This window comes from Gymnodraco acuticeps, unplaced genomic scaffold, assembly GCF_902827175.1.
Source record: "Gymnodraco acuticeps unplaced genomic scaffold, fGymAcu1.1, whole genome shotgun sequence".
NCBI classification, from domain to species: Eukaryota; Metazoa; Chordata; class Actinopteri; order Perciformes; family Bathydraconidae; genus Gymnodraco; species Gymnodraco acuticeps.
In genome coordinates, this window is record NW_022990459.1 from 4,495,962 (window position 1) to 4,508,933 (window position 12,972).

At 39.8% G+C, this 12,972-nt stretch overlaps 1 protein-coding gene across 6 annotated transcripts in view; it reads left to right on the forward strand.

Moving 5' to 3' along the window:
• Positions 1 to 12,972, forward strand: part of ano2b (anoctamin 2b) — a 60,620-nt gene that overhangs the window by 43,946 nt on the left and 3,702 nt on the right. For all 6 annotated transcript variants that reach the window (XM_034226007.1, XM_034226009.1, XM_034226004.1 and 3 more), the window contains 4 exons: positions 1,444 to 1,596; positions 2,167 to 2,219; positions 3,529 to 3,707; positions 12,661 to 12,766. In XM_034226007.1, the coding sequence (XP_034081898.1) occupies positions 1,444 to 1,596; positions 2,167 to 2,219; positions 3,529 to 3,707; positions 12,661 to 12,766 (491 nt within the window). The remainder of the gene's footprint in view (positions 1 to 1,443; positions 1,597 to 2,166; positions 2,220 to 3,528; positions 3,708 to 12,660; positions 12,767 to 12,972) is intronic.

The window sequence follows — 12,972 nt, forward strand, 5'->3', positions numbered from 1 at the left end:
GTTTGGCTGATGCAGAGTGTAGTGCACGGATATAATTCAATATCATCACGTTATTCAAAACTCTCACATCTGATGTGGATACCACTGGAGTTGAATGTGAACTCTCATTTTGAGGTAGTCGTAGACGCTTTACTGGACCGTGTTGCGCACTGTTGCGGGAATACAATGGATTTCTCAATTGAACAACTTCTCTTTTGACAATCTCTGCGACTACTGAGGACCCTTTTCAGATGGCCTTACTCAAAATAGCCTCACTGATATGTGCTTTTAGATAAAAATGGACAAAGAGTAATTTAAGAATCAAACACTGCCGCTGTCTACGAATTCTGCTGCGGGGCAGTTTGGCAGATAAGGAAACATTTTGTAATGTTTACAGTAGTAGACATCCATGATACTATGACGTGAACTTCACAGGCATCAGATTTTTGTCTGCATTAAACTGCAGTCAAACACAGGAATGAAGTCTTTATTAAATCTGTGCCCTGCGGTATTAAATATATCATTGGTTATCTTTATGTCCATCATAAAGAGATGTCAATTCTAGCAATGGAATTTTCTATGAGTAATGTGGCACTAGTGTCTATGAGGACTCCAGCAGCTATGGGATGATGAGAAACAATGGGCCTTTTGCGGGACGCAACATAAGAAAAATATTTCCTCTTATTTTAGTTTGTATCCACAATGTGTTCCTCAACACCCATTCATTTCTGGGATTTTGCAATGGTCAAGAACACTTTTAGATTAAAAAAAAAGAAACAAACAATATCAATTATTGTGTGTGTATACAAGACATGGAGGAAGCGTGGCCTTAAAGGTCATCTATTATGCAAAATCCACTTGTTCATGTCTCTTCTACATCAACATGTGTTCCCTCTGTGTAAAGAGATTCTGAAAGTTTCAGGAAAAAAGATTCTCTTACTTTTTGTCCTGAAAATGAGCTGATCAGATTTTGTCCACTTTATGATGTCATAACGGTTTTTTGGCTTGTGTAACCATTAGCCAATCACCAACCAAGGTAACCCCCCCCACCTTATCACCTGCATTTCCTCCTAGAGCACCATTGTGTTCTTTTTAACCAAATCTCTCTCAGAGGGGCGTGGGGAGGGGCTCCTTATTTTCATCTAAAGTAACAGACAGAGAATCAGCACTTTTGAAACAGGGCTGAAACAGAGGGGATTATGGGATGCTACAATGCATGACCTGTTTGGTGTTTCAGCCAAACACTATAGAGACATGTTTGTATATATCTGAGACCTATAATATATTGATGAAAAACAGTATAATAGGGGACCTTTAAATGCTGGCACCACACCTTGTTAAATATAAAACTAGTATACTGTATATGACAGGCTTATTGTAAATCCACTCGGACTAAATACCTAAAATGACCTCATCAGTGGATGTTTATAACATGTTTGATGACTGTGTCTCTCTTTTCTCCAGTCATCCAGTTTGGTTTTGTCTCTCTGTTCGTGGCTTCGTTCCCTCTCGCTCCGCTCTTTGCTCTACTGAACAACGTCATCGAGATCCGACTGGATGCCAAGAAGTTTGTTACGGAGCTACGCAGGCCGGTTGCCGTACGTGCTAAAGACATCGGTGAGTGCTGTGACACATGTAACCTTCTCATAAATACTGTAAGTCTCCCTCATATATAGAGTTCACATAGAGATAGAGTACATATGGTTCTGCAGATACTGACAGCTGATCTAATCTCCAGCCCAATTGTTTTATTTGTCCAGTTGTAGCGAAATTCCTTGCATTTTAGAAGTCTGCAGAACTAATAACATTCCCATCCCCCTCAGCTGTACTGTGTGTTGAGTGCTAATATGAAAATATTAGCTTTCTAATGCGGTAAGAACAATACGGTGAACAAGGTAAACATATGCCTCCTTAACATCAGCTGGAATTTTAGCATGTTAGCATTACAACTACTTTGCTGTGGACACTTATCCTAAAAGAAAATCTGCAGAAACTTGTGCCAATACAACTAAACTTTAAAAAAAACAAAAAAAAAAACTTTTAAACTAAATTAAGTTTGATTGGATTGCTTTCAGAAACCCATGTTGCAACTGCACTTCATACAGATCTGTGTGTTTTACCGCTTCTACTTCTTATCTCTTGAACCTCTCTCTCTGTCTCTCTCTTTTATTTATTTGTATTCTATAGGCATATGGTACAACATACTGAGTGGAATGGGAAAATTCTCTGTCATTATAAATGTAAGTATTAATGCAATGGAATGCATACCTCTATCTGCCCGTTGAATTAGTGATGCAGACAGATATATACCTACAGGAAATGCATCAACGCAGGTTCATAATGTGACTGTTTATGGTCCCCCATAAGGCCGCTCTCTAGCAGCCTCTCTGTGCAATTTAAATGGAGTCACCATGTCAGATTTAGGTGGAAGTCCAAGGATTCACTTGACATCACCAAGGCCAGTTATAGTCATGAGGAGGGTTACTCAGCAGCATTAATGTATTCTGTGGAATAAATTATTCTGTGTCTCATTGAGTTATGGTTAGCTACGATTATTATACCATGACTAGGCAAAATGTTCCTGAGAAGCACTTTCAATAATAAAAAAAAACCTTTCTTTTCTAAGTACAAATAAGTGAGATTTAATTTTTCAAGTAAATTATTTCAAATGATCTAGACTTTTTTAGATTAACTTTGTTGTACTTTTTCTAAGTTGCATTAGTTAACCAACGTGGATTTTGAAGAGCTTTTAAGTAGCTTCCACAACCTTGGCTTTGGTATATTTAACATTTTCTTCGTAAAAGAAACATATGTCTACATTTCAATGCCATTACATAATACCGAAGTGTCTTTATTCAGTATTAATGGAAGAAAGCTCAGTTTACTCTCAGGCATCACACTCATTGGTAAACAAAGATTGCATAACACAACAGTGCCGTGCCACAGACCTCAGGCTTCTCTGCAGGAATATATTTCGACTCGTTATCCGGCTTTATTCAGGTTTGCTGCGTGTGAGCATTGTACATACTTGCTAACACTAAATGATCCATGGCTGACTATGATAGCAGTAGATATTAAATAAGAGATTAAACGCTTGTTTGCTCTGAAATATTCTTCTTCTTCTTGACCTTGTCAACATGTTTGTGCACTCAGGAAAGTCCTGCTAGGGATTTGTCTTTGGCTAGCGAGCTAAATCCTATTCAGTTTACTTTTAATACTAAAGAGATTTCTGTAGGATTTGAGAAACAAGCAGCTGGACCTTTTATTTATTCTAGAGCTATGGGGCATTGGACACATATACAAAAACCTAAGCTGCCTCAAGAGCTTCAAGGCGATGGAAAACCGGGAGCAGAATTCCTCTCTTTTTATTGCATGTCGTAACAGTTCTACAGACCTAATCTCAGAATGTAAAGAGAACTAGACTTTAAAACATCTGAAAATAACTGAAAATCACCTGCTGCACATGTTTTGCTGGATGTAAAGTGTTATGTAATTTATCTTTTGTATTGAAGCAAATGTTTATTCTTTTCCTTATCTTTCTCTCTGCAGGCCTTTGTGATCTCCTTCACGTCAGACTTCATCCCTCGGCTGGTTTACCAATACATGTTCAGTGAGACGGGCACCATGCACGGCTTCATCGACCACACGCTCTCCTACTTCAACGTGTCAAATTTTAAACATGGCACGGCACCGCAGAACATAGAGCAAGCCGACATCACCGTCTGCCGGTAACAACACACACAAAGACACACAAACATGTGGATTTGTTTCCTTGATCTAATTGTAAGTTCTTGGAAACAGTTAAGCCAATTCATCTATCTTTAGAGATCTATCAGATAAATTACATTTGGGGTATTTTGTAAGTGGATCAAAGCAATCTGTCATAGACCTTAACAAATCAATAACCCTTCAGTTTCAACAACCAACAGCTGCTAATATAGAGGCTTATTTCTACGCTAATATCCATTCAATCGGACAGAAAGATGTCTCTGTTTCCTTCTGGGTTCATGGAGTCTATCTCTAACTCATTTTTGTATTTCCTTATGTAAGATACCAAGACGCTTAAAGGGAGTTTACGGCAAATGTAGCCATCAGCATTCAATACGTACAATAACATATCATCTGCTTAGAGCATCATATTCATTGAGGTGTAAATAAAGTCGAGATGATGCATTTTACGAGTATTTTTCAGTTATAGGACACTTTTAGGAGCCATAATTAAATGACCACAGGTGATACAATTGTCGATGGCCAACAGACTTTTCCCTTATCTAGCTAATAATCTGCATCAGTCTGAGTTTTACAGGGCGGGGTGATGATTTTTCACATTTAGAAATACAGTGCACTATTGTCTCATCTTCATCTTTCACTCATGCCAGTGGCAAGCATCGCTTTCATAACATCAATATAAGGCGTGGAAGAAAAGGTCATGGATGCCGGCGCCCACAGACTGAGGTCCGTCTGCTGTTACATAAGACAGCTAATCATTAGATTGCAAGAATACAGTCTTTGTGCCAAAGTGGTGTGGTACGTCACGCCCAAGAACGGCCACATACTGGATGCCGTTGAACGCCTATAGGCATGAATGCGGCTGGAGGATGTTCAAAGAAGGCTGTGAGTGTCTGCAGTGTGTGTGTAGGGCTCAATAGTGTGTGTGCAGATGGTGATTTAGCTGATTAAGCCTAATGACTGAACTCATGTAATTTAAAGTATTTTAGATGCTACAGACAACTCAGTTCATTTAATCCTGGATGAATGAATACATGGAGAGAAGAGAGAAGCTTTCATTAAAAGGAAGATGGGATAGCAAGAGTGGATATATAAGAGAGGAAAGGATGAGTAGAGGCACTGTAGTTGGATGGATGGATAAAAAGATGGATGGTGTGACAGAGGCCAACCACAAAGGTATTAAATCTTTAATTACATTCAAAAGCGGGGATGTGAGGAAGTAAAAGGCATTTTTACTGCGTCAGTGGGCAGAGCATCACTAGATGATGGCTATTTAAAAATGTGGGCAAACTATAAAATGTCAGCTATGTTTCAGAATATTTCCACAAAATAATGATCTTAAAAGGCCTAATGAAATACAGCTAAATCAATTATACAATTACTTAGATATATTACTGATACACTTCATCACTGTGACAGTAATAACTAGGACTCAGCAGTCTCTGGTATTTTAGCAACCTGATACTGAATAAGTGTAAATGTCAATAAACCGTAATATAACACCTGGTGTGTTATCGGCTGCTGTCTACCTCCTTTAAAAAACAAAACATTTCGTATTGAATAAAACACTACACAGCTGGACACACTTTATCCCTTTTCCTTTGCTGAGCTCACTTGTTCACTCTTTAAAAGGACATAAGGAAAGAGAAAACATCATGGATTGTTCTTACTTGTTAAGAGTTTTACCTGGTTTTCCTCACAGCATATGGGCTGATTTTAGTGGTCTCACTGTGCTATAAAAGGGAAAATAAAAATAGTTTTCTTCAAAGGTGTTCCAGGTCCCTGCCCCTGCTATTGTTTATTAGTCCCGGCAGTCATGTGGGATACCTTCCTGTATTTTTTCTCTCTGTACTCCTGACACCAGTTAGCCTTAAATCAAATTGTACTTAGCCTGCGAGCTCTACATTGATTCACAGGGAAACAAACACAAAAACATGAAATCAAGGTCAATAAAAACAAGAGACAGGAAGTATTCAATCATGTGTTCCAGGAAAACATGATACGAGTATCGGGAAAGCAGCACTCTTTAGCTTCCACCTGCTTAACATCAAGACAGTGCTTGTTCCCTGAGCTGACAGGAAGTGGGCTGCAGTTAAACTTTTATCACTTGGAAGTCAAGTGATAGCCAAGGAATAAAGTCATGGATTATAACGTCATTTCTCTCTTTCATTCCTGCAGTTGAGATGTCATGATGATCAAGATTCCTCATGGTCATAAACTGTGTATCCAATCAGTTTTATTCTGTTTAACTGCACATGGAGACCACAAATATCTAAGAGTAAAGCAGCTATGGTTACTTTATTGATCCCTCCTGACTATGAAGTCCAACATAAGGCTATTGTAAGTTTAATTTTGTCCAATTTGAACTCTGAAATTAAATGTGTTTGTTACTTGACTGCGACCTTAATCTGTCAAAGACCAATCTGGTACATGATGGATTGAACGTGTGTTCTCCTCTTGTTTCTGTATGTCTGTATTTTGCCAAGTAATACATTGAAGAGGGATGGAAGTGGTTTGGGTGAAGGTTAGCAGAATGCCAGGCCTGATGTCACTATTCTCCTCGGGGACAGGGAAACAAGAAGAAAAACAGAAAGGAGACAAAGATATACTTTTATATACTTTTGTTTCAGTGTGACCGGAGTTAGCAGTAGTGGAATGTAACAAAGTACATAAACTCAAGTATTGAATTTAAGTATTATTTTTACATATTTTACTTGAGTATTTCCATTTCAAGGTTCAAGGTTCTTTATTGTCAAACTAACATAGCCACAGAGTAATTATGTCGTTGAAAATCTTAGGTCACATTTAATGCAACATGTACTTTTACTCCACTTCATTTTGGAGGCAAGTTTTGTGCTTTGTATTCCATTACATGTATTAAGCACTCAAAGTTACTGGCTACTTTGTACATATGAAAACACATGATTTCATTTTTAATATAGACAGTCATTTAAAGTTACTAAAATTGGCTCCAGTTTGACAAACTACATGTATGAAAAAGAGCCATTCTGCAAACGGAGTACTTTCACTTTTGATAAACAAAGTCCTTTTTACTGATAATACCTCTGTACTTCTACTAAAGTAACAGTTTAAATACAAAATGTATACTTGTATTGGAGGAATTTTAAGACCATAGGGATTCTACTTTTACTCAATTTAAGGACCTGAGTATTATTTCCACCAGTGTGATTGTGTGTGTGTCAATGTGGGGGAACACACAGGTTTTCAAGTCTTTCACACACTAACTATAATCTCATTATGAAAGAATATTGAGCTGCGCATTATAACCAAACATGGAGCGAGTAGAGGAAGAGGAGAAGCATTTCTTTGATACCATTTTATGTTTGATTCCACCCAGGCAGCTCAGTTAAATGAGTGACAGGAGGGAGGTCTCACAGCTGAGTTCACGTTGGAAGTTGAACTATTACGAAATACTGTAAAACAGAGGGAAAGATGAACAGATCAAAGATCAGAGAGCGGGAGAGAAAGCTGAGTCTCACGGGCAACATTCCTCACTCATGACTGTATAAGGAGAAGGAATCAGACACCATAAGAGCCTGCTTACACACACACACTCACACACAATGCACACACACACATGTCATCCTCTATACTGCTGCTCAAGTGCTGTGAGACACTCATTCATTCATCATCGCTTCACAGCAATTTGTTCGCGAGTGTGTGTGTGTGTGTGTTTGAGGGGGTTGAATGATTAAAACTTTGATCTGATTCATCGCATTACATTTTTTGAGTGTGATGCGCGTTTCCTGCATTGCTGCTCAAGTTCTTTTTTGAAACATTGTTAATTGGGTTACAGTGGTTACATCAGAGCATGCACAGTTTCAAAAGACAAATATTAACTCTTCACTACAATATTAAAGCAACATTTGTAATATTCAAATTATTTTGAATATTTAAAATATTTTATTAAAGGGGCCCTTATATGCTTTTGATTGATTTTGTCCATGAAGACTGCTATAAATATAGCTCGAGTTCCACATGATGCTGATCTTTGTCTATAAATGTCTACGATGTCTTCTGTACATCTAATGGTTGGGAGTATGCATTTTTCGGCACAAAGATGTTATCTGGACAATAATGGGCTGCTATCGCCTTGACGGGAATGTTATATGTTGAGAGAGACATCGCAGAGAGAAAGGCTGACTTTTAAATCAGCTGTTGTGAAAATGGAGCACAGAAGTAACATAAAGACTCGATCCCCCCCTCCAGAATCACCCCCTGACCCTTACTGCACACTCGTGCCTTCAAGAAATATTTCAATGTAATGGCATGAATAACGTTTTTAACAGACCATCATTTCTGGAAGCATGGCAGATTGAAGAGCCTTCCTTGATTGTTGAGTTGAGAGTTCTTGCCTCTCAGTTAGACGTTTTAAGGAAGTGAGGTGGCCTATAGTACAGTCGGTTTTTATTTTATTTTTCATCAATTTGAAAACGTGTCACTTCATTTTGAAGCAGAGCTGTCTCGACCTCTGCCAACTGTTGTTTTGATGAAGGGATGATTTAGATTCAAACCGGTTGTGTTTTTATTTTTCCATATGTAGATGACTGACTGCCTCCAAATAGTTACATTTGAAACAAAGAGCATAAAGAGAGCAGGAGTGATTGCATGCAGCAGGGAGCAGCTTGGCTTTGTACAAGCAAACTGATGAACACAAGCTTGCTGTAACTTGTTTGCTTCTTGATATAAAAAGAAAACATATTGTAAAACTAACAAGGAAAATTACTCTCGTAGAGAAGACTGTCTGATAAAAAATAAATGACTTTGATCTGAGGCGTGATGTGACCTGCAGGTTCTGCATGCACAGCAAACCAGATTACACAACCATCAGCTTATAAAACAAACCAAACTAGTCGTCGAGCATTACATATACATTATGTATATGTAATAATACATACGACATGAAAAAACATTAAAAAGAGTACATTTTGAAAATGACACAATGCGGCAAGTAAAATGCAGGATAAAGTAAACTATGTACATGTAAAATAAAATGTTTTATTTTTAGTAGTACAGAACAGCTTGTTGCCGGGGTGATGCGGGTCTTTAGTGATCCCGTTGACCTTCTTCCTGAGCTGCTGGCTATAGTGCAGCTCCGTCCTGGTAATGTTCTGTGCAGTTTTCACCACCCTCTGTAGAGTCTCACGGTTTAGGGCGGTGCAACTGCCGTACCAGGCCGTGATGCAGCCAGTCAGGATGCTCTCTATGGTGCACCTGTAGAAGGTCAGGATGCTCTCTATGGTGCACCTGTAGAAGGTCAGGATGCTCTCTATGGTGCACCTGTAGAAGGTCAGGATGCTCTCTATGATGCGCCTGTAGAAGGTCAGGATGCTCTCTATGCTCTATAGCAGTGGTTCTCAACTGGTCAGGCCTCGGGACCCACTTTTTCCTTTGTCAATAAATCGCGACCCGAAATTTTGAACCACTCAAATCTATTCAACAAAAAATCGTGCTGTAATATACGCTTTTCAGCAGACAATATTAATTAAAGTGAAGTACAGTGCATATATCCCTTATATCCTTTCACAGAACTAAAGTATGCTTTTAAACAAGGTTTAATGAGATGATGGAATCAAAGATGAACTGTATAACATAAAAAGGCACACATGCTGAAAACCCAACCCCAGCAGGGGGTCTGGGGGGGATTCTCCCCCAGGAGATTTTTAGAAGTACTAACATATAAACTACGCATTCTGGTACACTCTGAGAAGAAAATAAATAAATCTATTACTACCCGACATATTAATAATATTTTATGCCATTGTTTGTTTTTCACTTTGTTCTGACAGCTGAACTTTCTGCTCCACACAGAGAGAAGAGCAAAGAGGAGATAGTCTGTGTGAAATACTTTAAATTGCGGGTAAGAGTAGATAGCTCCAATTGTTCTGTGACCTGTCAATCATCAAACCGGGGATCATATTTCATTACGTGTTCATTTGTATCTGAAGTTCTACCCATGGATGTATAAAGAATAGTTCTAACGCAAAGTTATTCTCCGTGGGGACTTCCGGCAACAATCTTGATTCTGATTCGAAAAAACATGTTTTATTGAGAAGATGATCACTACGTGACAGAAGTTTTCAAAACCGTTCATGGTCTCCGGTACTTCCAGTCCAACGCCTACTGCATGCACAGCGTTAGAAAATTGGGCCTTAAAAATAAAAGTTTGATTTAAAATAAAAATAAAAATCACTCACATCTGTGACCCACTCGAAGCGGGTCCGCGACCCACTTTTGGGTCGCGACCCACCAGTTGAGAACCACTGCTCTATAGTGCACCTGTAGAAGGTCAGGATGCTCTCTATAGTGCGCCTGTAGAAGGTCAGGATCCTCTCTATGGTGCACCTGTAGAAGGTCAGGATCCTCTCTATGGTGCACTTGTAGAAGGTCAGGATCCTCTCTATGGTGCACCTGTAGAAGGTCAGGATCCTCTCTATGGTGCACTTGTAGAAGGTCAGGATCCTCTCTATGGTGCACTTGTAGAAGGTCAGGATCCTCTCTATGGTGCACTTGTAGAAGGTCAGGATCCTCTCTATGGTGCACTTTTAGAAGGTCAGGATCCTCTCTATGGTGCACCTGTAGAAGGTCAGGATCCTCTCTATGGTGCACTTGTAGAAGGTCAGGATCCTCTCTATGGTGCACTTGTAGAAGGTCAGGATGCTCTCTATGGTGCACCTGTAGAAGGTCAGGATGCTCTCTATGGTGCACATGTAGAAGGTCAGGATCCTCTCTATGGTGCACTTGTAGAAGGTCAGGATGCTCTCTATGGTGCACTTGTAGAAGGTCAGGATGCTCTCTATGGTGCACTTGTAGAAGGTCAGGATGCTCTCTATGGTGCACTTGTAGAAGTTGCAGAGTATCCTGGAGTCCATGTTGAACCTCCTTAGCCTGTGGAGGAAGAAGAGCTACTGTAGTGTCGAGCTGTTTTGGTGGAATTCCATGTCACGTCCTCAGTGATGTGAACCCATGCGAACCATAAGCTGCTGTCTTTCCACCATAGTCTTGTTGATAGTCTCTCTTTTGCTTCCTGTTACCCTCAAGCTAAATCTTAGCTTTGCTGAAACAGTTGTGTAGAAATAAATTGGCAAAATAAAGTCAGATCGACCAAAAACAAATGCAAAATACACTGAACAAAAATATAAACGCAACACTTTTGTTTTTGCTCCCATTTTTCATGAGATGAACTCAAAGATCTAAAACATTTTCTATATACACAAAATAACCATTTCTCTCAAATATTGTTCACAAATCTGAAAAAATCTGTGATAGTGAGCACTTCTCCTTTGCCGAGATAATCCATCCCACCTCACAGGTGTGGCATATCAAGATGCTGATTAGACAGCATGATTATTGCACAGGTGTGCCTTAGGCTGGCCACAATAAAAGGCCACTCTGAAACGTGCATTTTTGCTTTATTGGGGGGGTCCAAAAACCAGTCAGTATCTGGAGTGAGGGGTAGGGTTAGGGTTAGGGTAATGTTGTGAATCGAGTGGCCTGTGTTCGTCGTCCATACCATACGCCTGCCCATACCATAACCCCACCACCACCATGGGCCACTCGATTCACAACATTACCCTAACCCCAAAAACAAAAGTGTTGCGTTTATATTTTTGTTCAGTGTATGTATTGCAAGAAAAAATGGCAGTTTTTTTCCCAATTGCGTGTAGACCTACCTTGCAGTTTCATCACGCTCTTTATTTTCTCCCGATGTGTTCGTCTCTACTCAGGCCAGTTGCAGCACTTTGTTCTGAAAGCCAACACATAGAGCAGCAGCACTGCAGCCCGTTTGTCCGACTGCCACAGGCAACATGTTTTGGTTTGAATGGCCTACAGTCTGACACCCCTGCACCAACCAGCAGAGTGATCTCAGGAAGTCCCTCAGCACCATGACAGTCACACAGCAGTCAGCTGGCTTGGGACACACTATAAAAGCAGCCAGCCACAGACAAAAGGAACATTTTACTTTTTAATGATGTTAAGAGAAATCTGGGGGGGGGGGGGGGGGGTTGGAGACAAAAAAGCACCAACATGTGATCGTATCTATAGGATGACCCAATTTAATAATGACAAACCAAAGACTGGCTCCAGACTGTTTTATTTTCTTATTTATGATCAATCCTTTACCTCCTCAAGCCTCTCCTAAAATGTGGACCTCGTGTGTGTGTGTGTGTGTGTCTTGTTGATTCTCTTTCTTTCTTTCTATGTCGTCAACATGGTTCGACTTTTTTCAGCACTTTGTTTCTGCACAACAAAGAATGTTTACTACAAATAAAACAAGAGGAAATCATCTGGATACAGTTTATTGCCCTTCTAAGGGAGCTGCATAGTGGGTCGGAGGAGTAGGATGTTTAAAAAGGGTACAGGTCTCACGTGAAGATAAATCGAGTTTAACTCACGGGTTGAGAGCGGGTTAAGTCATTCAAACTGCCATGCTTGTTTTATCTGTTGACTTAGTGTCTTTCTGTAGCTTTACTCTCCGTGTTTAAAGCCTTTTTATTATTTCAGGGGTTTCCCTTTTCACTCGTGTGTTATATAGGTTTTTGTGCATGTAAATGATCCGTGAAAGGCTAAACTCCCAAAGTTCGAGAGTTTCTCTCCCACACTCCCCCCCCCCCCGCGCCTGAAACGCCTCCATTGGACACTCGTGCTTCTATTTGTTAGCAGAGCAGACTGGGCTCTAGTTTCAGACAGAGGGTAAAAAGAGGTCCTGTAGAACTAGAAATAAAGCACTTTTCAAACATTAAAGCATATAAACATGTCACAGTAGAGGCACAAGATACAAATATGAACCTGAAAATGATCATTATAGGGCCCCTTTAAGAATGCTACTGTTTATACTAGTACAATAACTATAAATGGGTAGTTTTTATTTATTTTTACCCAGACAACCACTTTAAACTGAATGCTATATATGTGTGTGTTTTGTCCCAGGTACAAAGACTACAGGGAACCCCCCTGGTCTCCAGACGCGTACACCATCTCCAAACAGTACTGGTGTGTCCTGGCTGCAAGACTGGCTTTTGTCATATTGTTCCAGGTATGTGCTCAGAAACAACATGAAGAGAATAGCAAACTAATTACGAATGGGAAGACGAATATCAGTCAGAAGGAGCAGACCTCCACCAAAACCATTGCTTAATTCAGGTGCTCCTCTGATGATGCCGTTTCCAGAGTTGGGAATTTGTTCTTCCAACACGAGTGTGTTCATTAGCGTTTATACATTATGTGAGAACAACATGGATG